The 26,454-nt window shown below is 48.1% G+C and overlaps 2 protein-coding genes across 4 annotated transcripts; both read left to right on the top strand.

Annotated features, from left to right (window-relative positions):
- The first annotated feature begins 553 nt into the window (after positions 1–553).
- Positions 554–1,477, top strand: LOC124708802 (probable glutathione S-transferase GSTU6). Its single transcript, XM_047240461.1, has 2 exons — positions 554–916; positions 1,035–1,477. Exons 1-2 carry the CDS (start codon positions 590–592, stop codon positions 1,416–1,418), a joined length of 711 nt encoding a protein of 236 aa, XP_047096417.1. The 5' UTR covers positions 554–589; the 3' UTR covers positions 1,419–1,477.
- A 1,999-nt stretch (positions 1,478–3,476) lies between these two features.
- LOC124706030 (probable glutathione S-transferase GSTU6) lies at positions 3,477–23,416 on the top strand. 3 transcript variants are annotated; one of them, XR_007004235.1, is made up of 4 exons: positions 3,477–3,968; positions 4,071–4,475; positions 22,377–22,720; positions 22,844–23,211. XR_007004235.1 is itself a non-coding variant. In XM_047237698.1 (3 exons), exons 1-2 carry the CDS (start codon positions 3,645–3,647, stop codon positions 4,455–4,457), a joined length of 711 nt encoding a protein of 236 aa, XP_047093654.1. In that variant the 5' UTR covers positions 3,477–3,644; the 3' UTR covers positions 4,458–4,475; positions 22,377–23,416. The 3 variants fall into 3 exon arrangements, 1 of the variants encoding a protein (XP_047093654.1); XR_007004236.1 differs by having other exon boundaries at positions 22,377–22,772; XM_047237698.1 differs by having other exon boundaries at positions 22,377–23,416.
- Positions 23,417–26,454: the final 3,038 nt, after the last annotated feature.

Below are 26,454 nucleotides of genomic sequence, written 5' to 3'. Positions count from 1 at the left end.
GGATTTTCCCCAACCTTTGCTATGGACAGAAGATAATGCATGATTTATTAGCCGAAAAAAGCACCTTCACACAAACGAAAGAGCATCAGATGATTATTGATCTTCCTAGAGGCCTCTAATCAGTACGTCGTCCACCGACAGATCTGATTTCCCACGAATAATTGACGATGATTATGGACTGAATAATATATCCTGGAGATACGGTGTGAAAATATGTGCCGCTCTAGTTTAGTGGATGCTGCATCTCCACGTCAGTAGTATATTGAACAGATCTTTTTTTGGAAGTAGCAGCAGCAATTTTGTTGCCCATAAAAGGAGTACACACTGATAATCGATTACTAGAGAGAGAGAGAGAGAGAGAGAGAGAGAGAGAGAGAGAGAGAGAGAGAGAGAGAGAGAGAGAGAGAGAGAGAGAGAGAGAGAGAGAGAGAGAGAGAGAGAGAGAGAGAGAGAGAGAGAGAGAGAGAGAGAGAGAGAGAGAGAGAGAGAGAGAGAGAGAGAGAGAGAGAGAGAGAGAGAGAGAGAGAGAGAGAGAGAGAGAGAGAGAGAGAGAGAGAGAGCAGCACAAGAGAGCTAGGAGAGCAAAACAATGGCGGGTGAAGGAGATCTGAAGCTGCTGGGCTTGCTGGTGAGCCCATTCGTGGTCCGCGTCCGCATGGCGCTGCACATGAAGGGCGTGAGCTACGAGTACATCGAGCAGGATGTCATCGACAAGGGCGAGCTCCTCCTCAAGTACAACCCCGTGTACAAGAAGGTGCCCGTGCTCATCCACAACGGCGTGCCGCTCTGCGAGTCCCAGATTATCGTGCAGTACATCGACGAGGTCTGGCCTGGAACCAACGGCTCCTCCATCCTCCCCTCCGACCCCTATGACCGCGCCACCGCTCGCTTCTGGGCCGCCTACGTCGACGACAAGGTGCGTGCGTTTATTTTCTCACGCGTTTTCTCCTCCACTTTGCGGCTTCCATTTGATCTGCCGGAGTCATGGTTTTCTCACGCTCCAGAGAGTCATGGTTACTCTTCTTGCCATGCAGTTGTTCCCTGCCTGGCTAGGCATTCTCAAGGCGAAGACCCAGGAAGAAAGGGCTGAGAAGGTGAAAGAAACGCTTGGCGTGGTCGAGCTGCTGGAGGCGGCCTTGGCCCAGTGCTCGAATGGGAAGCCTTTCTTCGCCGGCGACTCCATCGGGTTCCTCGACCTTGTGGTTGGATGCAACTTGTTATGGTTCGAGGCGCTGCGCAGGTTGTTCGGCGTGACATTCGTTGCCGCCGGCAAGACTCCTCTCCTGGCCGCCTGGGCGGAGCGTTTCGGAGGTACCGAGGCGGCGAGGGAGGTTGTGCCGGACGCGGACAAGGCGGTGGAGTTCGCCAAGAAGCTTATGGCTAGTTTATGCTCCGCTCCGGTTGCCAATTCCAGCTAACATGATTCGGTTGTACTCTTTTCATCGTTGAATTACGTGGCAAATCGGATATGTACTTCAGAACATGCATGTTCTTCGTGTAATAAAACATGTATATGTCAACATTTTTACTACAGTAGAAGGAATCACGAGGTCGACTGAAAATGCTTAATATATACTTCGGGCCTCCTTGCCGTAATATAGTGCGCATTAGTTTGTACGAAAGTAAAACTTCACTAATTTTGACCAAATTTATTGAGAAATTATAGATGTCTCCAATATCAAATGTATACTATATTAAAACATACTTATGATGAATCGAATGGCATTGATTTGATAATCTAGATGTTAATGTTTTTTTGGTACAAAATTAGTCAAAGTTCACACGGTTTTTTTTTTAAAATATAAGGCTCGAGAGCCCAGCTTTGAATTAATAAAGCCCTCGACCGGCTAGGATACAGAGGTGCTGATAACACAAACTTGAACAAGATAAAAGGAAATTCGCAAAAAAAAAAAGAACAAGATAGAAGAAAGAGGCAAAGCCCTGGAGGAACTACGAAGAATTCCACCCGGCAGCGCCACCAAAGAACCCTCATGAACAAGCTACGAAGAGCTGCTGCGGACGGAAAGAGATGAGGCAAGCGAAGAGGAGAATCACCAGCGTCAAAGAGATGAAGATCCGGCTCCGAGACCGCCTCGTCGTGTTGCCGCTGAAGGAGGGACCCTTCCCTCCTCACCCAGGCTCGAGGGTGTTGTACCATCAGCCACCACAGAACATAGAGGTGGCTGAGCACCCAAAAAAGCCTTGAACTTGCTGACTGCCGCGACAAGCCTCATCATAGCCACACCCAAACCGCACCACCGTCATTGTCACCACACCGATAGCCCTCTATCCCCTCGACCCAAAGCGGCGCCTCCAAGGAGGAGAACGACGCACTGTGCCATCGTCGCCCGGCCATAGCCTGGGAAGAAGAGGAATAGGGGAAGGTTTACCTCACCAGCCCTTCAAGAAGGAGAACGGCGATAGTATCGTCGTTGCCGATGTGGCTGACTAAGAGTCAGCCAAGAGTTCCCCCGGAAACTCCCCACAGAACTCGCACGGATGCAGAACGGGCAGTCCGAGGACCATCCATGCCGTATCCGGCGCAGAGAGACCGAACAGTGGAGACGGCAATGAACAGACGGAGAAAGCGCCGGAGCACTACTACGCCGCAACCAGCCTTCCGCCGGCTCCTCACCGTCCACACGACCAAGAAGACCGGCCAGCACCAGCGAACGCCACCCGCCTTCCGGTCGACGTCGCCACCCACCGTCCAAGGCCGCCACCCCGGCGTCCAAACTCAGCCCGCCGAAGATCCGAGGGAACACGGTGGAAAACAGAGCAAGGGATTCGCGTCCGTAAGCGCGCGACGGCCAGCAACATCACCACGACCCTGGAAGTGGCCAGAGCGGCACCTGCAGCCCCATGGCTGCCTAAGGTACCACCAGATCTGTGGACTTGATGGGCTCGGCCAGGCCCGGGGCCCCTGCCTCAGCCTGAGCGCGAGGCAGCCGCCCTGGCAGCGCTGCCCGTCCGGCTCACCGCTAGACCGCCATGGCGCCGTGGTCGACCACCCTCGCGCTGTGCCGCCCGTCTCCATCAGTCCGCAGCGGGCCGAGCTCGCGTCGCCCGCCGTAGCAGAAGCTCCCGAGGAAGCCGCCGCCCCGAGCACGCACAACCCGCAGAGCCGCCACGCCGCCATCGAGCGGCCGCGCCACCACGCCCCCTGCCCAGCGTCGCACCTCCAAGCACCGTTGTCGCCCGCGCCGCCATCACCGCGAGGAGGAGAGGAGACGCCCCGTCGCCGCCGACACCGACGCCGCCCGAGCTTCGCCCGGTGGCGCCTCCTGGCGGTGGTGAGGCAGGAGAGGAGGAGGACGGGGCCTGGCGGCGGCGGCGCACCAGGGTTTCGCCCTGGGACTCGCGGGAGCCCAGGACGAAACGCTTTCGGCAGACACCGTTTGCACTAGGAGTTCACACGGTTTGACTTCCAAAAAAATTATAGGCACTGTATTTTGGCATAGGGGGAGTGTGTCTATGTCGCCTCGTGGAATAAAGGTGGACTAACTCGCTAGTGTACACCTCGATTCCAGACTGCGTCACTGGTGACGCACTCAGGTACGTAAACATCAAGAACGAGACGCCGATGAGTCTATCTCTTTGCATAATAGATAAGAGGTTGGAAGAAACATATCGAGAACGAAAGAATGGCACGCGAAGGAGGTCTGAGGCTGCTCGGCTTGACAGTGAGCCCGTTCGTGGTCCGTGTACGCATGGCGCTGCAGCTGAAAGGCATCGGCTACGAGTACATCGAGCAGGACCTGTTCACCAAGGGCGAGCTCCTCCTCGTGTCCAACCGGGTGCACAAGAAGGTCCCGGTGCTCATCCATGACGGCAAGCCCGTCTGCGAGTCGCTGGCCATCGTGCACTACGTCGACGAGGTCTGGGCAGCCACGGGCCCCTCGATCCTCCCAGCCGACCCCTACGAGCGCGCTGATGCTCGTTTCTGGGCCGCCTACGCCGACAGCAAGGTCTTTTTCATATGTGTTTTGCCCCCCAACTTCTTTTCTTCTATGGTAGACTGGTAATATTCAGTCTAACCCGGTGCCAAACTCGTGGTTTTCTATCTGCAGCTCTTGCCTGCTTGGGTGGGCATCATGTGGGCGGCGACGGAGGAGGAGAAGGCTGAGAAAGTCGGCGACACGCTCACCGCCATCGGCCACTTGGAGGAGGCGTTCGGCAAGTGCTCGAAAGGGAAGCCTTTTTTCGCCGGCGACTCCGTCGGGTACCTCGATCTAGTGCTGGGTTCACAGTTGCTCTGGTTCGAGGCGCTGCGGAAGATGTTCGGCGTGGTGGTCATTGAAGAGGGCAAGGCTCCGCTCTTGTCCGCGTGGGTGAAGCGGTTTGGACAAACTGATACAGCGAAGGAGGTGGTGCCAGACGTTGACATAGCGGTGCAGTACCTGAAGAAGCTTCAGTCTCACCGACCAGGTTCTACAGTTGCCCAGTTGTTGTCGTGACAAAAGTTCTATGCCAAAGTCCGTAACCAGGGCTATCAGCAAGATTGCAACCATTATGTATTTCATCTAAAAAACAATCTTGTCTAAGCTAGTTAAATTCATGTATTTGTCATAGTTTAAAATAGCCGGCTATAGCGGGCTATGCTATAGCCCGCTATAGCCTTTCCCGCATGGTGCGGCTAACTACCTGTTGCTTGCCAAAACCCACCGGCGAGCAGCGACGAGCAACACGAAGAGCCGGGAGGCTCCCAGAACTGCTGGTGGGTCCTGGTCCCTCGGGCGACGGCCCGCAAAATTCCGGCACACGTCCTGGCTATTGCGAGGGCGTGCCACCTGACCTATACCTGGTCAGCAAGGTGATGGATTGTTTCAATTAGTTTCCTGCATGGCAGACACGTAAACATTAAATCCGAGCCTCGATCGGCTATCAGGTTATCCTGTGAATCAGCTCAAAGAGCCGATTCACCCATGGTTCGTATTGGATGTACGATAACATGGGGATCCTGCTTGATCAATACCAAGTTAAATCAATCTACGACAGTCTAGGGCTTTCACCGCATAATTGGAACATCCTACACGTAGTTGAGCCTGGCAGATACGAAAGATAACAAAAAACTAATCCTAGAAGAGGCCTAAAAACCAACACAGAGTCGATTCCCGGAACAACCCCTCTTGGATCGGCAAACCATACCTTACGCACTACTGGATCGTTCAACCCGTTTGCAAGGCCTGACCATGCGGATGTCAAACCAATCCTTGGAGAACAAGGAACAACCATAACAGATCAGATATACTAAAATAAAGTCCAAGCAAGACGCTGCCCTTACACCTAAGATAGGTGCAAAGGCAGCTAGATATTTAGGGGTAGCATAACTAAGCAAACGTATCAGAAAAGCATCGATGCTAGCCCAGAAACATCTATGATAACAGTATTGCTCGCCATCAACAAGGCTTCGCATACGAGCAACACAAAACAACGAATAATCGATATCGCCTAGATCGCAAGATGCGATCAAGGCAGCATGTCGCTTACTCCGAAGAAACCCTCGAAACAAGGGGTGGTGATGCGCCTAGATTGTGTTTGTTGTGAATGTGATCGTCCTCCTTTCTCAATAACCCTAGGTACATATTTATAGTTCGTGGACTTTCTATCTTTGGAATAAACCTAACTGTGTACGAACCAAACTCTATCTCTTAATTCTAAACTAAAATACGATCTACCATAATATACAAATATACGGGCAATCTAGCCCAAATTCTCGCACGAGGCCGATTCAGAAACACTGTATGTGCATATCCTCCAAGCCCATCTCAATCACGGCCCATCTCCTGATTTGGCCAAAATTCGGTGATAACACATGCCCCCCTGGTTTTGGCAATAATAATTCCAAAACCACTATGTTTTCCTTCATCGGGTCACGCGTTGCAGAGCAGAACCGCTACAGTGCCTTTCCATCAGGATGCCTTGCCTTCTCAACTTCTCCGTATTGCACGATTTGACAGTTTTGGCACCGCATCCTCGAAACTGCCACAGCATTGAATTATCTTTCACTATATCCCCTTTATTTAACCTCATCCGAGCAGTTCGCCTCTTCATTCTCCTGTTCCGCATTAGCAATCAAAAAAACCCTCCTCTGCAACCATGGACTCCTCCTCTGCCTCTTCGGGTCTCTCCTTCCAATCCTCCTCCTCCAGCGAGCCGGCGCCGGAGTACGACCCGATAGCGGCGTACGAGGCCCGCGCCCCGCTGTGGTGGGACGAGGTGGATTGGGACTTCGCCGTCGGGTCAGAGGATGACGAATCCTTGACCGACGGGGAGGATAACCTCCAGTTCCTCGTGGACGGGGAGTTGGAGGAAGAGAGCGACGACGACACCTTCTCCTGGGGCGAGGACCTCTCCTCCGACGGAGAGGATGAAGCGGAGGACGACACCTCCTCCGATGACTACCCGCCGGCAAAGCGTTTCCGCGCCGGGTCGGAAGACGACGACGACGACGACGACGACGACGAAGCCCCTGCCGACAGCTTCAGCAGCAGCGACGAAGACATCGCCGGCAGCAGCGCCGATAGCGGCGAGGACGGCGACGACGAGGGTAGCGACGGTCCCTAGATTAGGGACTACTAGAATAGGGCTAGTAGTAGTGCATTAGGCAGCAGATCCTCCTTTTGTGAGCAATCAGCTCTTATTGTAAAATTCCCCTTTTAATCAATGAAGAAGGCTTCCATGTTTGATTTTTCTGATTGTCAAAGTGGGTCAACGCACAAAGAGCCGATAGCAACGCATCGGTCTTTACCGTAACACGCCACCGGAATTCACCCCACCGGCTCCCGTGGTCCTCTTCTGCAAAAAACTCGCCACCCTTGAACAAGGTCGTGATGCAGAGCCAGCCGATTTCACCAAAATCGGCTTCCAGGAAAAGGCCGGCTCTGAACTCCGTTGCCCCCCAAACTCCTCGGCATGCAATGAACCACGACCCAGCGCTGTCCTATGTCAATTCCAGCGTCTCAAAGCCTTGCTTTCCTCCCCGATCGAGACGTTGGTTGTGCCCTGAACAAACAGCTAGTGACGGGCAAGGACGAAGGTGACGAGGCCGAGATCGCCGAGGTGGATCGTGTTGGTGCTGACGCCCTCCGTGCCTGCGAGGCATTCCTTCAATAGAGCCTATCCATGTAACAGTTTGTACCTCTAGAGTCGATGGCCGCGCATCGACTTTTTAGTCTAAAGTCGATGTCTGTGCATCGGCTGTGATTTGGATCCTGTTGGTTTGTATACTTTTTATTTTTTTACTGGCCGATTTCATGCATCGGCCCCCATATTTCACTATCCATCATCCCACATACTTCTGAATTTTTTTTTACTGGCCGATTTCATGCATCGGCCCCCATATTTCACTGTCCATCATCCCACATACTTGGGAAATATTTCTTGAGATGCTGACCATTGACAGCCACTGGGAACTTCACGCCGCTCAGCTCCTCGAGCATGTATGCGTTACCCTTTAAAACTTGGTCGGCCCTGTACGGCCCGTGCCAATTTGGAGACCATTTACCATACGTTGGATCCTTAGTCCCCAATGGCAATACAGCTTCCCATACCAGATCACCAACGTGGAACTCCTTTGGTCTCACCTTCTTATTATATGCGCGAGCTACCTTGGCTTTGTTCTCTTTAATTTTCTCAAGCGACCACAGTCTAAGCTCCGTTAGATCCTCAATGCTATCACTCATCAGGGCTGCGTATTCTTCAGTTGTTAAATCATTCTGAAACGTAATACGTCTCGACCCAGCCGTGATTTCCCAGGGCAGTGTCCATAGACCAGGTGGTATGGCGAGGTTTTTATCGATCCATGACATGACATGCGATAAGCCCACAAAGCCTCTGACAATACCTCGTGCCAACGTCTAGGGTGCTCGTCGATTTTCCTCTTAATCAGCTTAATAAGGCTCTTGTTGGACGCTTCAGCTTGCCCATTTGCTTGAGCATAGTATGGAGATGATCGGATCAACTTAATCCCCATGTCCTCGCAGAACTTTCTAAACTCGTGAGACACGAAGACCGAACCTCCATCGGTCGTGATAGTCTGGGGAATCCCGAATCTATGAATGACATGTTCCTTCACGAAATTGATAACATCTTTCGATGCCACTGACTTCATAGGGACGGCCTCCACCCATTTAGTGAAATAATCTGTAATGGCCAGAACCCATACATGGCCTTTGCTCGATGGAGGATTGATTTTGCCGATCATATCCATACCCCAACCTCGAAATGGCCAAGGCTTGATGATGGGGTTCATTGCTGATGCGGGTACCATCTGAATTCTCCCAAACTTCTGACACGCTTGACACCCTTTATAGTACTTAAAACAATCCTCAAGCATGGTGGGCCAATAAAACCCCGATCGCCTGATCAACCATTTCATCTTATGAGCCGATTGGTGAGTTCCACAAGCGCCTTCGTGTACCTCGTGTAAGAGCCGATTTGACTCGGCTGGTCCCAGACATCTGAGAAGTAACCCTTCCAAAGTCCTGTAGAACATGTCATCCCCAATAAGGACATACTTCATGGCCTTGTACCTTATCCGTTTAGGTGCCCCCCGAGCCGAATCTTTCAAGTAATTGAAGATATCGGCTCTCCAGTCATCCGGTTCCAGGAACTGTACCTGAACATCGGCTCCACCTGCTACGTCCTTGTAGCCTGACGCCATCTGTGCGAGATCGTTTGCCTCGGTATTTTGCGACCTCGGGATCCAATTGAAGTTTATGTACCTAAATTGTGCCATCAGCTCACGGCATTGCATCCATAATGGGAAGAGCGACTCGCTCTCACATTTGTATTCCTCCGTGAGTTGGGAAATCACCAATTTGGAATCTCCAAAAAGTTCCACTGCTTCCGCCCTGGCTTCCAATAGCAACTCCATTCCCTTGCGTATTGCTTCATACTCAGCGACATTGTTGGTGCAAGGGTAGGTAGCCCGATGGAGAAGGAATATGTTGCCCCCGGGCGACACGAGTAGAATGCCGATGCCGCAACCATCATCACAAACCGATCCATCGAAAAACATGGCCCATGCTCGCACGTACGATGCTGCTATATCGGTGTTGATTCGTTCAAGCAATAAGATCGGCCAACGCTTGTCCCTTGATCTGCTTAGCAGCTGATACCGGATATCAAATTCGATAACGCAAACATCCACTTACCGAGTCGGCCTTTCAACACAGGAGCCGACAAGCATATGTTTGATGACATCTCGATTTGCATATGACGACAATTTCCACTGACAGCAAGATGTGATGAAGCTTGGTGCAGGTAAAAAATAGGCAGAGGCACAACTTCTCGATCTCAGGGTACCTAGTTTCTGCATCCAACATCCTTCTGCTGAGGTAGAAAACGACTTTCTCCAGACCATCATAAACTTGCACCACCACTGAGGCGATGGAAGTGTTAGCTACTGACAAGTAAATATAGAATGGTCTGTCTTGCTGGGGCGTAACCAACACAGGTGGCTTCGTTAGATACTCTTTAATCTCGTCAAACGCACGCTGTTGCTCTGCCCCCCAGCGAAACTCCTCATCAGACTTAATTTTTACCAATCCCATGAACGGCTCGATTCGCCCTGACAGATTGGAGATGAACCTTCTGACGAAGTTGATTTTGCCGATGAGACACTGGAGTTCCTTCTTCGTGGTAGGCGGCTTCATTGTTCGCACCGCTCTCCGACTTTTCGAGCCGATCTCAATTCCTTGTTCATGAACCAAGAAACCCAAGAATTGACCGGCCGTTACACCAAAAGCACACTTCTTTGGATTCATTCTTAGCCCGAATTTTCTAGTTCGGTCCAGATGCGTCGCAAATCCTCCAAGTGTCCTTCTACTGAAACAGACTTGACTACCACGTCATCAATGTAAATCTCCACCAACTTGCCGATCAGATCATGAAAGATGTAATTCATGGCTCTTTGGTATGTTGCGCCGGAATTTTTCAGTCCAAATGTCATGACTACATATTCAAACAAGCCCACCGAACCTGGTACTCTGAATGCAGTCTTGTGTATATCCTCTGGAGCCATAAAAATTTGGTTGTAACCGGCATTGCCATCCATGAAACTTAAAACCTTATGACCAGCAGTTGCATTGATCAATGTCTCTCGCTACCGGCATTGGATACTCATCCTTCGGAGTGGCTCTATTGAGATCCCGAAAATCTATGGCGACGCGCCATCGGCCGTCCTTTTTCTCTACAGGCACGATACTAGAAATCCACTCAGCATACCTGCATGGTCTGATGAACCCGGCGTTTAACATTTTCTCGATCTCTTTCTTGACTTCTTCTAAAATTTCGGCCTTCATCTGTCGTGCTCGCTGCTGGAACGGCCGAAATCCTTTCTTAAGAGGGAGCCGATGCTCAATGATGCTCCTGTCTAACCCTGGCATCTCTGTGTAATCCCAGGCAAAGCAATCTGGATATTCTTTCAACAAAGCTATCATCAGGTCCCTCAGATGCGGATCTAACTTTTTGATGATAAATGTTGGTCGTGGCTTATCCCCAGGACCAATGTCAATCTCTTCTAGCTCATCAGCCGATGTAAACCCATATCCTAGCTTTCCGTCGCCTGCTAGATCGATGCTGAACACAGGCAAAACGTATGGTGAGGATAATTTGGGCCGATTGCTGGAATCGGCCTCCTTTTCGATTGCATTGCTCAATGAAGGTTTACACCTTATTTGTGCTCTACTACGGAGGGAGTCTCCCTACTACGACTACGTGACATGCTTGAGGTGAGATCATTGCTTTTTATTTTTGGGGCCGATCGCAGGGATCGGCCTGCCACGCTACGTCCATTGACTTTGCTCTCGCTACTCGTCGAGCCGGTGGATAAGACCAGCCTCACCCCGCTTTTTGAAGCTTCGATGCGCTCACAGCCGTCCAAACCGACTCCGCGAGATTGGCTCTTGGTCGTCTCGCGTCCCAAATATTCATGCCAGCTATTGAGATCTCGATCGAGTCATCTCGCATGAACGACCTCCACTTCATCTCCATCCCACCGTATCGTGCATTGGTGCATTGTGGATGGAATGCAGCAGTTGGCGTGAATCCAATCCCTCCCTAGCAGGACAGCGTAGGTGCTTTTGCTATCGACGACGAAGAATGATGTAGGGATGGTTTTTCGGCCCACGGTTAGATCCACGTTCAGAACGCCTTGTGTTTCTGATGCTTGGCCGTTGAAGTCGCTTAGTGTGACGTTGGTTTTGATCAGATCTGCGTTAGAGCGTCCCAAACTCCGTAGCATGGAGTATGGCATTATATTGACTGCCGCTCCTGTGTCAACCATCATCTTGCCGACAGGTGATGTCTACGGGTGCTTCTATTCTTGTAGACAGTGTTGGGCCTCCAAGAGCAGAGGTTTGTAGAACAGCAGCAAGTTTCCCTTAAGTGGATCACCCAAGGTTTATCGAACTCAGGGAGGAAGAGGTCAAAGATATCCCTCTCATGCAACCCCGCAACCACAAAACAAGAAGTCTCTTGTGTCCCCAACACACCTAATAGGTGCACTAGTTCGGCGAAGAGATAGTGAAATACAAGTGGTATGAATAAATATGAGCAGTAGTAACGGCGCCGAGAAAAGTGCTTGCTCGGCGTGCGGTTGATGGTAGTAATATTGCAGGAAGTAAAGATGCGGTAAAACGAGTAAACAAGCAGCGGTAGCGATATTTAGGAACAAGGCCTAGGGATCATACTTTCACTAGTGGACACTCTCAACATTGATCACATAACGAGAATAAATAGATAGATGCTAGACTCTACACCCTCTTGTTGGATGATGAACACCACTAAGCGTGTAGGATTACACGAACCCTCAATGCCGGAGTTAACAAGCTCCACAATATTCAATGTTCATATTTAAATAACCTTAGAGTGCATAACGAGATCAACATAACCAAACCAAGTACTAACATAGCATGCACATCTGTCACCTTCACACTACGAAAGGAGGAATAGATCACATCAATACTATCATAGCAATAGTTAACTTCATAATCTACAAGAGATCACAATCATAGCCTACGCCAAGTACTACACGATGCACACATCTGTCACCATTACACCGTGCAGGAGGAATAAACTACTTTAATAACATCACTAGAGTAGCACACGGATATATTGTGATACAAAACACATTGCAATCATAAAGAGATATAAATAAGCACTTCACTATGCCATTCATAACAACGAATAAGTATTCGTGAAATATAGCCTAAGAGACCCACACGGTGCACACACTCGTCACCTTTACACACGTGGGACAAGGAGTCTCCGGAGATCACATAAGTAAAACCCACTTGACTAGCATAATGACATCTAGATTACAAGCATCATCATATGAATCTCAATCATGTAAGGCAGCTCATGAGATTATTGTATTGAAGTACATAGGAGAGAGATGAACCACATAGCTACCGGTACAGCCCCGAGCCTCGATGGAGAACTACTCCCTCCTCATGGGAGACAACAGCGTTGATGAAGATGGCGGTGGTGTCGATGGAGAAGCCTTCCGGGGCACTTCCCCGTCCCGGCGGCGTGCCGGAACAGAGACTCCTGTCCCCCAGATCTTGGCTTCGCGATGGCGGCGGCTCTGGAAGGTTTTCTCTGGTTTCGTCCAACGTCGTAGGGTTTTCGCGACGGAGACTTTAAGTAGGCGGAAGGGCAAGGTCGGTGGAGTCACGAGGGACCCACACAACAGGGCGGCGCGGGCCCTAGCCTGGCCGCGCCGCGTAGTGTGGCGCCACCTCGTGGCCCCACTTCGTATCTCCTCGGTCTTACGGAAGCTTCGTGTGAAAATAGGACCCGGGCATTGATTTCGTCCAATTCAGAGAATATTTCCTTACTAGGATTTCTGAAACCAAAAACAGCGAAAACGAGGAACGGCCCTTCGGCATCTCGTCAATAGGTTAGTTCCGGAAAACGCATAATAATGACATAAAGTATGCATAAAACATGTAGATATCATCAATAATGTGGCATGGAACATAAGAAATTATCGATACGTCGGAGACGTATCGGAATCCCCAAGCTTAGTTCTCGCTCGTCCCGAGCAGGTAAACGATAACAAAGATAATTTCCGGAGTGACATGCCATCATAATCTTGATCATACTATTGTAAGCATATGTAATGAATGCGGTGATCAAAACAATGGTAATGACATGAGTAAACAAATGAATCATAAAGCAAAGACTTTTCATGAATAGTACTTTCAAGACAAGCATCAATAAGTCTTGCATAAGAGTTAACTCATAAAGCAATAATTCAAAGTAAAGGTATTGAAGCAACACAAAGGAAGATTAAGTTTCAGCGGTTGCTTTCAACTTGTAACCATGTATATCTCATGGATAGTTGTCAATGCAAAGTAATATAACAAGTGCAATATGCAAGTATGTAGGAATCAATGCACAGTTCACACAAGTGTTTGCTTCTTGAGATGGAGAGAAATAGGTGAGCTGACTCAACATAAAAGGTAAAAGAAAGGCCCTTCGCGAGAGGAAGCATTGATTGCTATATTTGTGCTAGAGCTTTTATTTTGAAAACATGGAACAATTTTGTCAACGGTAGTAATAAAGCATATGTATCATGTAAATTATATCTTACAAGTTGCAAGCCTCATGCATAGTATACTAATAGTGCCCGCACCTTGTCCTAATTAGCTCGTATTAACACGGATTATCATTGCATAACATATGTTTTAACCAAGTGTCACAAAGGGGTACCTCTATGCCGCCTGTACAAGGGTCTAAGGAGAAAGTTCGCATTGGATTTCTCGCTTTTGATCATTCTTCAACTTAGACACCCATACCGGGACAACATAGACAACAGATAATGGACTCCTCTTTTAATGCTTAAGCATTCAACAACGGATAATATTCTCATAAGAGATTGAGGTTTTATGTCCAAACCGAAACTTCCACCATGATTCATGGCTTTAGTTAGCGGCCCAATGTTCTTCTCTAACAGTATGCATACTCAAACCATTTGATTGTGAAAACCGCCCTTACTTCAGACAAGACGAACATGCATAGCAACTCACATGATATTCAACAAAGAGTTGATGGCGTCCCCAGGAGCATGGTTATCGCACAACAAACAACTTAATAAGAGATAAAGTGCATAAGTACATATTCAATACCACAATAGTTTTTAAGCTATTTGTCCCATGAGCTATAAATTGCAAAGGCGAATGATGGAAATTTAAAGGTAGCACTCAAGCAATTTACTTTGGAATGGCGGAAAAATACCATGTAGTAGGTAGGTATGGTGGACACAAATGGCATAGTGGTTGGCTCAAGGATTTTGGATGCATGAGAAGTATTCCCTCTCGATACAAGGTTTAGGCTAGCAAGGTTATTTGAAACAAACACAAGGATGAACCGGTGCAGCAAAACTCACATAAAAGACATATTGTAAACATTATAAGACTCTACACCGTCTTCCTTGTTGTTCAAACTCTTTACTAGAAATTATCTAGACCTTAGAGAGAACAATTATGCAAACCAAATTTTAGCAAGCTCTATGTATTTCTTCATTAATAGGTGCAAAGTATATGATGCAAGAGCTTAAACATGAGCATAACAATTGCCAAGTATCAAATTATTCAAGACATTTTAGAATTACTACATGTAGCATTTCCCGATTCCAACCATATAACAATTAACGAAGCAGTTTCAACCTTCGCCATGAACATTAAAAGCTAAGAACACATGTGTTCATATGAACCAGCGGAGCGTGTCTCTCTCCCACACAAGCATTTTATTCAGAGAATGAAAATAACAAAACAAAAATAAAAGCACACAGACGCTCCAAGTAAAGTACATAAGATGTGACCGAATAAAAATATAGTTTCAAGAGAAGGAACCTGATAAGTTGTTGATGAAGAAGGGGATGCCTTGGGCATCCCCAAGCTTAGACGCTTGAGTCTTCTTGAAATATGCAGGGATGAACCACCGGGGCATCCCCAAGCTTAGACTCTTCACTCTTCTTGATCATAGTATATCATCCTCCTCTCTTGACCCTTGAAAACTTCCTCCACACCAAACTCGAAACAAACTCATTAGAGGGTTAGTGCATAATCAAAAATTCACATGTTCAGAGGTGACACAATCATTCTTAACACTTTTGGACATTGCCCAAAGCTACTGGAAGTCAGTGGAACAAAGAAATCCATCCAACACAGCAAAAGAGGCAATGCGAAATAAAAGGCAGAATCTGTCAAAACAGAACAGTCCGTAAAGACGAAATTTAAAGTGGCACCAGACTTGCTCAGATGAAAAAGCTCAAATTGAATGAAAGTTGCGTACATATCTGAGGATCACGCACGTAAATTGGCAGATTTTTCTGAGTTACCTACAGAGAATTCTGCCCAGATTCGTGACAGACAGAAATCTGTTTCTGCGCAGTAATCCAAATCTAGTATCAACCCTACTATCAAAGACTTTACTTGGCACAACAATGCAATAAAATAAAGATAAGGAGAGGTTGCTACAGTAGTAACAACTTCCAAGACTCAAATATAAAACAAAAGTACTGTAGCAAAATAAAAACATGGGTTATCTCCCAAGAAGTTCTTTCTTTATAGCCATTAAGATGGGCTCAGTAATTTCAATGATGCACTCCCAAGAAATAAGAGTTGAAGCAAAAGAGAGCATCAAAAAGCAAATTCAAAACACATTTAAGTCTAACATGCTTCCTATGCATAGGAATCTTGTAAATAAACAAGTTCATGAAGAGCAAAGTAACAAGCATAGGAAGATAAAACCAGTGTAACTTCAAAAATTTCAGCATATAGAGACGTGTTTTAGTAACATGAAAATTTCTACAACCATATTTTCCTCTCTCATAATAATTTTCAGAGGCATCATGAACAAACTCAACAATATAACTATCACATAAAGCATTCTTATCATGAGTCTCATGCATAAAATTATTACTCTCCACATAGGCATAATCAATTTTATTAGTTGTAGTGGGAGCAAATTCAACAAAGTAGCTATCATTATTATTCTCATCATCAAATATAGGAGGCATATTGTAATCATAATCAAATTTATCCTCCATAACAGGCGGTACTAAAAGACCAATATCATTATAATCATCATAAATAGGAGGCAAAGTATCATCAAAGTAAATTTTCTCCTCAATGCTTGGGGGACTAAAAATATCATGCTCATCAAAGCCAGCTTCCCCAAGCTTAGAATTTTCCATATAATTAGCAACAATGGTGTTCAAAGCGTTCATACTAATATGTTCCATAGGTTTTTTAATTTTCGCATCAAACCATCCATGTCTTAAATCAGGAAATAGAATAAGAAGCTCATTGTTGTCCATTATGCCTAACTAGTGTAAACAAGAAACAAAAAGATGCAATTGCGGGATCTAAAGGAAATAGCTTCGAGCACACACACAACGGCGTCGAGAAAAGTACTTTACACGGGACCGGAGTATGAGTGCCTTTTACCTTTCCTCCCGGCAACGGCGCCGGAAAATAGCTTCGTTACGGGATCCGGTGTGTGTGTGCCGTTTACCTTTCCTCCCGGCAACGAGCGCCGGAAAATAGCTTGATGTCTACGGGTGCTTCTATTCTTGTAGACGGTGTTGGACCTCCAAGAGCGAGAGGTTTGTAGAACAGCGGCAAGTTTCCCTTAAGTGGATCACCCAAGGTTTATCGAACTCAGGGAGGAAGAGGTCAAAGATATCCCTCTCAAGCAACCCTGCAACCACAAAACAAGAAGTCTCTTGTGTCCCCAACACACCTAATAGGTGCACTAGTTCGGCGAAGAGATAGTGAAATACAAGTTGTATGAATGAATATGAGCAGTAGTAACGGCACCCGAAAAGTGCTTGCTGGCGTGCAGTTGATGGTAGTAATATTGCAGGAAGTAAAGATGCGATAAAACAGTAAACAAGCGAGCGATAGCGATATTTAGGAACAAGGCCTAGGGATCATACTTTCACTAGTGGACACTCTCAACATTGATCACATAACAGAATAAATAGATAGATGCTAGACTCTACACCCTCTTGTTGGATGATGAACACCACTAAGCGTGTAGGATTACACGAACCCTCAATGCCTGGAGTTAACAAGCTCCACAATATTCAATGTTCATATTTAAATAACCTTAGAGCGCATAACGGATCAACATAACCAAACCAAGTACTAACATAGCATGCACACTGTCACCTTCACACTACGAAAGGAGGAATAGATCACATCAATACTATCATAGCAATAGTTAACTTCATAATCTACAAGAGATCACAATCATAGCCTACGCCAAGTACTACACGATGCACACACTTGTCACCATTACACCGTGCGGGAGGAATAAACTACTTTAATAACATCACTAGAGTAGCACACGGATATATTGTGATACAAAACACATTGCAATCATAAAGAGATATAAATAAGCACTTCACTATGCCATTCATAACGAGTGAATAAGTATTACGTGAAGTATAGCCTAAGAGACCCACACGGTGCACACACTCGTCACCTTTACACACGTGGGACAAGGAGTCTCCGGAGATCACATAAGTAAAACCCACTTGACTAGCATAATGACATCTAGATTACAAGCATCATCATATGAATCTCAATCATGTAAGGCAGCTCATGAGATTATTGTATTGAAGTACATAGGAGAGAGATGAACCACATAGCTACCGGTACAGCCCCGAGCCTCGATGGAGAACTACTCCCTCCTCATGGGAGACAGCAGCGTTGATGAAGATGGCGGTGGTGTCGATGGAGAAGCCTTCCGGGGGCACTTCCCGTCCGGCGGCGTGCGGAACGAGACTCCTGTCCCCCAGATCTTGGCTTCGCGATGGCGGCGGCTCTGGAAGGTTTTCTCTGGTTTCGTCCAACGTCGTAGGGTTTTCGCGACGGAGGCTTTAAGTAGGCGGAAGGGCAAGGTCGGTGGAGTCACGAGGGACCCACACAACGGGCGGCGCGGGCCCTAGCCCGGCCGCGCCGCCTAGTGTGGCGCCACCTCGTGGCCCCACTTCGTATCTCCCCGGTCTTCCGGAAGCTTCGTGTGAAAATAGGACCACGGGCGTTGATTTCGTCCAATTCCGAGAATATTTCCTTACTAGGATTTCGAAACCAAAAACAGCAGAACGAGAGCTGGCCCTTCGGCATCTCGTCAATAGGTTAGTTCGGAAAACGCATAATAATGACATAAAGTATGCATAAAACATGTAGATATCATCAATAATGTGGCATGGAACATAAGAAATTATCGATACGTCGGAGACGTATCAACAGGCTGCCCGTTGATATAACCTTTTAGGTACAGGGCCTTCAAATGTTTGTAGCTCTTCTCTCGTGGCTTTTCAAAGATGACTGGCCGTGGGCCGCGGTCAAACTGTGCTACCGGCACTTCTTCGGTTCTTGGAGCACAAAACTCCGACGGAAGTATGAACACCATATTTGTGCCAGCCGATGCCTTCGCATCGGCTTTTATTTGTTTGGGGCGCCATTCTTTCTTCTGTGGACGAGTGTCCGCCTCCAAAGTTTGCTGAATTTTCACGGCCAGATCGGGCTGCGCTTTCCTCAACGTGTGCAGGTATTGCGCCTCGGCTTCCTCCAAGCTACGTAGCCGCTGAACCCTACGCTTTTGGGAGTGACTGAGTCCATCAGGGCACCACCTTGGCCGATGGTATCTATCTTCTTCTTCATCTCCTGACTCCTCGAAATCTTCCACTCGAGGTGACTCAGCTCGTCTGTTCTGAGATGGGAGAGGCCCTAGACGCTTGAACACTGAAACCTCACCCGTGTCCTTCTTCTGCTGTCTACATTCCGGGCAGTTGTCGATTGTAGGCAATCGGCTCATTCCTGAATCCCAGCAGTGCTTAAAGAAAGGACAATCCCAGTGTCTGTCCATGTCTTCCTGCTCTCTTGACTTCCCCTTAGCGCGGTGCTCATACCCTTCGTCGTCTCTATCATACCGACGATATTTCCCGTTGTCTACATCAGACCGACGATATCTTTCGTCATCTATGCCGTACCGCCGGCGTCGGTCGTACTGACACTCATATTTGTTAAGGAGATGCGCGGAGAGCGGTCGTTGATACCGCACGTTTCTCACTTGTTCCTCGGTGATGTACCGTCTGTCATCATATCGGGGCCGGTCGCGTGGGCCGGCCTCCTCCTTTCCTTGCCACGGGAGTGACCGATTTCTTCTTTGTCCCCGCCATAGTGGTATACAGGCCCTGCCATGTTAACATCGAATGAGAAATCCAGGTCGACGCCTCGTGGAGTGATTGTGTTCCACCATGTTGACGCCGAGGAAACGGTTGCGTGTCCACTTTCATGGCAAACCGACCCAGGATCAAACGGCCTTGTTCTATCGCCGTTTGGATCTGCCGACGCAACTCTTTGCGGTCATTGGTGATATGGGTGAACGAGTGATGCCACTTGCGTACGGTCTCCGTTCATTTCTTGCGCCGTAGGGATTTTATGGCCTTCGGGTAACTTCAGCTGTTTTTCCTTAAGCAATAAATCGAATATCTGCTCAGCTTTGCTTACATCGAAGTCAAACCCTCTTGCTGGTCCTTGTTGTTTCACCCATTTGCAGGACACGGGAGCTGCCCCCCGAGCCCATTCAGCCACGGCTACTTCCTGGTCTTCTGCAAAGTCCTCAACTTCTTCTGTCTTGACCAGGCCTATCGGGCGTTTGAACTTATCTTGGTACAATTCTGGGTGGCACTGCTCATACAGTGTTAATTTCTGAACCATGTGCGTCAGTGAATTGTATTCCACTTGGAAAGCCAGATCCTTGATCGGCGCTGCGAGGCCCAACACTGCCAGATCGACTGCTTCTTTCTCAGTTAAACGAGCCGAATAACATCGGTTCTTGACGAGTCCTGAAACGTACTGAATGTATTCCGACACCGTTTCTCCCGCATGTCACTCGCGCCGGATCGGCAATGCCAGCCTCGGTAGCTTCTGAGTGATATTGAACATGAAACTGCTCTTCCAGTTGCTTCCATGTCGGACTGAATCTGGTGGCAACGAGGTGTACCACCCAAAAGCTGGTCCTGTGAGAGATTGCGCAAAAAACCTTACACGTAACGGGTCTGATGCTGAAATCATGCTCAACTGTGCCAAATATCGGCTCACATGCTCAATTGAGCTAGACCCTTCTGATCCGTTGAACTTTGAGAACTCAGGGAGCCGATACTTGGGCGGCAGCGGAATCAAATCATATTCGTTGGGGTACGGCTTGGAATAGCCGATTGTTCTCCTATTTGGCAGGATGCCGAACTGGTCTCTCAAGATTGTACTTGATTTGTTCCACGGTATGAGCTGCGGAGGCTGAGCTTTCATGACTCGTTCCGGTGGCATATTTAGCTAGCCACGCTTGTTTATCGGCGTCCGCTCCGGAAATCCCTCCTGCTGCGGTGCTGGTTCGTGCGCGCCCAATTATTGCGGTCCGGCACGTATGTGCACACGTATCCATGCGGGATTTCTTTAGGCGGCTCATACAGGAATTGGCAATCGCCAGGATCGCCTCCAACCTTGTAGACGACGTATGCCGGTGAACCCTGTGGCTCTGGAGCTGCAAGCGTGAATGGCAGCTGCGGTCTGGTCTGGAATGGTATTTCTCCCTGGTGAGTCCCTAGGGTAGGCCCTTGACGGAGAGTACTGATGCTTCATGATTTCCTGAACCACGCGAACCGCAATACGCTCGAAAGCGTTCACCAGGCTCTCAGAATGACGGTGTAGAGAATGAGCCACCATGTAATTAACTTCCTGGCGTAGAGCTCTGGTGCGTTCCTCTGAAGGAGAGACAGATCTACTTCATCGAGAACGCCGTCGGGTGAGAACCCTTTCCACCTAATGCCATGTTTACGGGTCCTCTCGAAAGAGCCGATGAGATCGGCTTTGAAGACAGCTTTAATCTCATCATACTTCTTCTTGTGCTCCTCAGGCAGATCTTCGTACGTGATTGGCCCGTCCGCCATCTCAGCTGCAGATGTTGACGTAGTTGCCGTAGAATGTCCCACTCGGGCGTGCCGAGAATGTGTTGCCTGCCAAAACCCACCGGCGAGCAGCGACGAGCAACACGAAGAGCCGGGAGGCTCCCAGAACTGCTGGTGGGTCCTGGTCCCTCGGGCGACGGCCCGCAAAGCTCCGGCACACGTCCTGGCTATTGCGAGGGCGTGCCACCTGACATATACCTGGTCAGGAAGGTGATGGATTGCTTCAATTAGTTTCCTGCATGGCAGACACGTAAACATTAAATCCGAGCCTCGATCGGCTCTCAGGTTATCCTGTGAATCAGCTCAAAGAGCCGATTCACCCATGGTTCGTATTGGATCAACGATAACATGGGGATCCTGCTTGATCAATACCAAGTTAAATCAATCTACGACAGTCTAGGGCTTTCACCGCATAATTGGAACGTCCTACACGTAGTTTAGCCTGGCAGATACGAAACATAACAAAAAACTAATCCTAGAAGAGGCCTAAAAACCAACACAGAGTCGATTCCCGAAACAACCCCTCTTGGATCGGCAAACCATACCTTACGCACTACTGGATCGTTCAACCCGTTTGCAAGGCCTGACCATGCGGATTTCAAACCAATCCTTGGAGAACAAGGAACAACCATAACAGATCAGATCTACTAAAATAAAGTCCAAGTAAGACGCTGCCCTTACACCTAAGATAGGTGCAAAGGCAGCTAGATATTTAGGGGTAGCATAACTAAGCAAACGTATCAGAAAAATATCGATGCTAGCCCAAAACATCTATGATAATAGTATTGCTCGCCATCAACAAGGCTTCAGTACGAGCAACACAAAACAACGAATAAACTGATACTGCCTAGATCGCAAGATGCGATCTAGGCAGCATGACGCTTACCCGGAAGAAACCCTCGAAACAAGGGGTGGCGATGCGCCTAGATTGTGTTTGTTGTGAACGTGATCGTCCTCCTTTCTCAATAACCCTAGGTACATATTTATAGTCCGTGGCCTTTCTATCTTTGGAATAAATCTAACTGTGTACGAACCAAACTCTATCTCTTAATTCTAAACTAAAATGCGATCTACCATAATGTACAAATATACGGGCAATCTAGCCCAAATTCTCGCACGAGGCCGATTCAGAAACACTTTGTGTGCATATCCTCCAAGCCCATCTCAATCACGGCCCATCTCCTGATTTGGCCAAAATCCGGTGATAACACTACCTTAGCCCACTAAAAGGTGCCAAAGTCCTTAAATAGCCGGCTATAGCCAGGCTATAGCCGGGCTATAGCTGTTTTGGAAGGCCGCGGCTATATCCTGTAGCCGGCTATTTTAAACATTGGTATTTGTTCATTTGGGAGCACCAGCTATTAATTTGCTGAAGATGTAGGACACTGAACCCCCGTCGGTGAAGATATATGACACTGAACTCCAGTCCTGAAGACATGGCAATATTTTTTGCTTCCATCACATTTCAGACCATTGCCTGAACTGCAACTCAATTTCATAGCGGTGATACTTAGGCGTAACCAGCATCCAGCAATGATGGCACTTGCGGGAGATTTTGGGCTCTAAGCGATCACAGACTCACAGTGACAGCGATGGCGAAGACACACGGAATAAAAACATTATTATCAGAATTCAGAAAGCCAAACTAGCTGAGATCACAAGGAGATTGGAGGGAGCCAGGAGACAGGACCGCAGTTCAGATATGTGCAGGTCTACTCGTCATGGGTATAACCTCGTTACCTACACCTTGAGAGTGATCTTGGTTTAATTGTGCATGGTAATTAAAACATTTTGTTTTGTGTACCATGTACCACAACAACATGATCCATTTTGTTGCGCTCCTTCCAGATGTTCCACCAAGTGAGTTGAACGAGTGCTGTCCAGTTCTTCTGATTGGGCTTCGGATGCATTCGTTGGGTGGTTATTGGTTAACAGCCAGGACTCGAGTGATTCAGTATCTGGAGTCGGTGCAAGCTGGGAGGGCAGCTGGGCGGAGGTTGGCAAGAGCCTCTAACAATTGAAGAATGTTGCAGGGAATGGGGGTCTCAATACAACAGAAGGGACTGGAGACAATGACATTAACAACGATAAGGAAGCAATGCATGACTCTGAAGATATAGTCAGTTTACTTGATGATGATATGTTCATGATGAACCGTCTAATTCTCAGTCAATGAGTTTTGGCACAAAACTGGGGAATTCAGTCCCAATGTCTCACAGGGTGTTATAACAAACTGTTTTGGAAGAGGAAAATTAACTTGGAGATGAACAGGACACAAAGAGAATCAATAAAATTTCCATGAATCTCACAAGAGAAAATAATCCGGAAAAAAAGGGAAAGGTACTTCTGAAAACATGCCCACTGTGCTTAATTCGTGTAATTCTACTTTGATGGACCTTGCAAATTTAGTTGGGGAAGATATTGGACCTTCTTTTGATATGATTGAGACAAACTTAGATTTAATTAGAGAGCAATAAAATGCCAGAGTTAATAGTCTTTTAGCAAAAGAAAAAAAAAACGACTGCAGACCAATCCTGAACAGGAGATCTTAAAAACGAGGATTAAAGTATCTTCTTCAAAATTTGTTGCCTCTTACTAGAGAGGAACTAGAGGATGTGGACAATAGCAAGATGAAATATATTTCAGTTGGTGGGATCAAGTATGGTTGCTGGTTAAAGTACTGTGATACTTTCAAGAGATTTCTTGCAGTTAAAACCCAATTCGATTAGGCGACTCATATAATTTCTAGCCCGTTTCTTTTTTTTAGATAAAGGGAATATATTAATATCAAAAGATATCAATTACACCCAGCCTCTGCAACAACGCACCACCCTAGTGGTACTACGGATGCACACAACCAAAAAATAGAAAAGAAAACTAAGAAACAAAAGTCCCGCTACAGCATCTCGGACCTAACAACAGCAATACATCCACCACCAAGACAACACCTGAAATACAGACTCTTCAAAAGCGACGCCTCCAAGAAGGGAACAGTGCTCTAACACTGTCGTCGCCCGATCAAAGATCTTAGATTTTCACCCTGAAGATAGTCTCCGCTCTCAAAACAATACCTTCAACAAGGTCATTTGCCAGTTAAGGCCAGACCTTGGGTTTTCAGCCTGAATAGTAGGACTCTGTACTTCACCTGTGCTGTCGCCCCCACTTTCATACCGCTACTGTGAAGCCCGGAACATCAAGCAAGTCCCTCAACAGCGCGGAGACTTGAACCTCCCTTAGCTAGTCCTCCCATCCAGCCTTCATGATATTCTCTTCTTCTGACTTTCATCATGGATCCATAGTCACTTGATGTCAACACAGAAAAAGAGATTCGCGCCGCTTCCTCCAAAACCAAACGGTCAGGAATAAAAGCATGGGTGTGCGCGACCGAATACCACCCGATCCAGCAAACTACATGCAAAAAATGTGTTGTACCATTCGCCGGCGAAGCCTTCCGGAACTCAACACTCCGGCTAGATGAAAAGGATCATCATCCGGTAGATCTTCATCTTCGCAGAAGAAGAACCCTAGGACCACCACCTTCAAACCCGAAGCAGAAGAATAGGCCTCACGCCGCCATTCGCTGACCAACGATGACGAAGGAGAATTCGATGGACGGCGGAAGCCGCAACCACACCATCCTCGCCCCGCACATCGCCGCCCCCTTTCTCGCGCCGCCAGCAGAAGCCGGCGATGGATCTCGGCGGGCCCAAGATCCAACAGTCGCCGCCACCACCATCCATCGCCGAAGGCCGTGGAGGAGCCGCCGCCGCATATCCAGGAACGCCGCCCTAGACGCGGAGCACGCCGAAGCCGGAGGTTGCCGCCCCAGCCGCCTCCGCCGGTCGCCGCCTCCAACAACGCCCCGGGCACTTTGGCGCCGGGACCCGCCGCCACCGTGGCCAGCGCCGACGGCAGCGGTGGAGGGAGAGAAACAGAGGGAGGGGCGGCGGAAGGAGGGAGATCGCCCCCCGGCGGCGCCCTGGGGAGCTCCACGGGAGGGGAGGGGTTATGTGCTCTAGCCCGTTTCTGGCTTAGCCTAGTGTGCCGTGGTGTATGAGTAATTTACTCTAAGCACTGGTTTCTGTACATGTGGTCTAGTTGGGCCTAAATGGCGGCGCCATTATATATGTTTTCTTAGGGACACAATAACATACATTCCTCCAAATTAAGTGATAATAAATAATTATTGTCACTCATATTTGTCTTGTCGGCTTCAACAAGAGAAATACGAACTGACATTATATCACTACAATGATCTGTTCTACAGCAATTGAGTCTGTACTGCGACCGTGTGATCTCTTGATCTCCGGACCTTGCAAGACCCATGGTTAAACCGTGAGACACCTTCAGTTAAGTTGCGTTGCTGTCATACTTGGTTCTCCACACAGGCCAGGACACTCAAATTAATCTGTAACAGACGAACATGTCACCAGCCACACCACCAACATGATGTTAATTTGATTTTAGCAGCCTCTACCACACCCACACATACCTCTACCACGAGCTTCTAAATTACGCCAACATATATATACATCTTACACCTCAACTACGATGAGCTTATGCAGAGATACAAAGCTAACAAAAATAGCAGCAAAAGCAACTTAAATAGCATCGAACACCAGACGAGGAAGGAGGAGGCAAATCAAGAAGCAGAGCGGGCATCACATCATGAAGGCCATGGAGTTAAGCCTGGAGAGGCGGCTCCACATGTCCTCTTCCCGGGAGGTGATCACCAGCCTGGGCGCGGTCATGCTCCGGTACAGCTCCTGGAGCCTGGTGAGGAGGAGGACGATGCGCCGGCAAGGGACCAAGACGAGGGTCAGCGGGATGACCCAGATGCCCAGCTCCACCACCAGCATAGTCGTTGTAGTTCTTCGCCGGCCTCTGCAGAAAAAGAATGTCTGGAGCTAGTGGAGTGTGCTTTGCTCTTCAGCCGCCGGTGGCTAAAGCTCTCCCTGTTCTTTATATATGGTGGAGGTGGAGCTAGGTTACAGTGGAGGGCACGCCATCCGAGCGGCCTTGATTTGTTGATATGATGTTTGCACCATCTACTGTAACATGTGCTTTGTACTCGCTCTATGAGGTAAGGCTAAGCCTGTGGGGTTTCCCTCTCCACTCCACTTGATGGTGATTGATGAGTGATCTGAAATTAACTAGCGCATTTAGGGTCATAAACTGCCCTGTCTTTTCACTGCTTTGGGTAGTCTGGGATAAGCAACCTCTTGAACCAGTGCCTTCAGTGTCTACCACTTGGAAGGTTTGTAGGAGGATGCTTGTGTAAAGAAGCAAACCCCAAAAGTAGCAAGTAATTTGGTGCAGTCTCCTTTGTGCTTTATTGAGAGCCGTCATTTTTCCCCCATTTTGTAGAAGGGCTCTTTTACGGTAGGGACAAAGAAGCCTCAACCGTCCAACGGACTACATCGAAGCGCTCAGATTGACTCATACTAGTCTAGCAGACG

The sequence above is a fragment of the Lolium rigidum genome, chromosome 4, assembly GCF_022539505.1.
Source record: "Lolium rigidum isolate FL_2022 chromosome 4, APGP_CSIRO_Lrig_0.1, whole genome shotgun sequence".
Taxonomy (NCBI): domain Eukaryota; kingdom Viridiplantae; phylum Streptophyta; class Magnoliopsida; order Poales; family Poaceae; genus Lolium; species Lolium rigidum.
The sequence above is the reverse complement of the archived record's forward strand: the minus strand, read 5'-3'. Positions and strand labels throughout refer to the sequence as shown.

Coding starts and splice junctions, on each gene's coding strand:
- LOC124708802 (XM_047240461.1), top strand. CDS start 590: ATGGCGGGTGAAGGAGATCTGAAGCTGCTGGGCTTGCTGGTGAGCCCA. Junction 917..1,034: donor CCGCCTACGTCGACGACAAG/GTGCGTGCGTTT, acceptor CTTGCCATGCAG/TTGTTCCCTGCCTGGCTAGG.
- LOC124706030 (XM_047237698.1), top strand. CDS start 3,645: ATGGCACGCGAAGGAGGTCTGAGGCTGCTCGGCTTGACAGTGAGCCCG. Junction 3,969..4,070: donor CCGCCTACGCCGACAGCAAG/GTCTTTTTCATA, acceptor TTCTATCTGCAG/CTCTTGCCTGCTTGGGTGGG.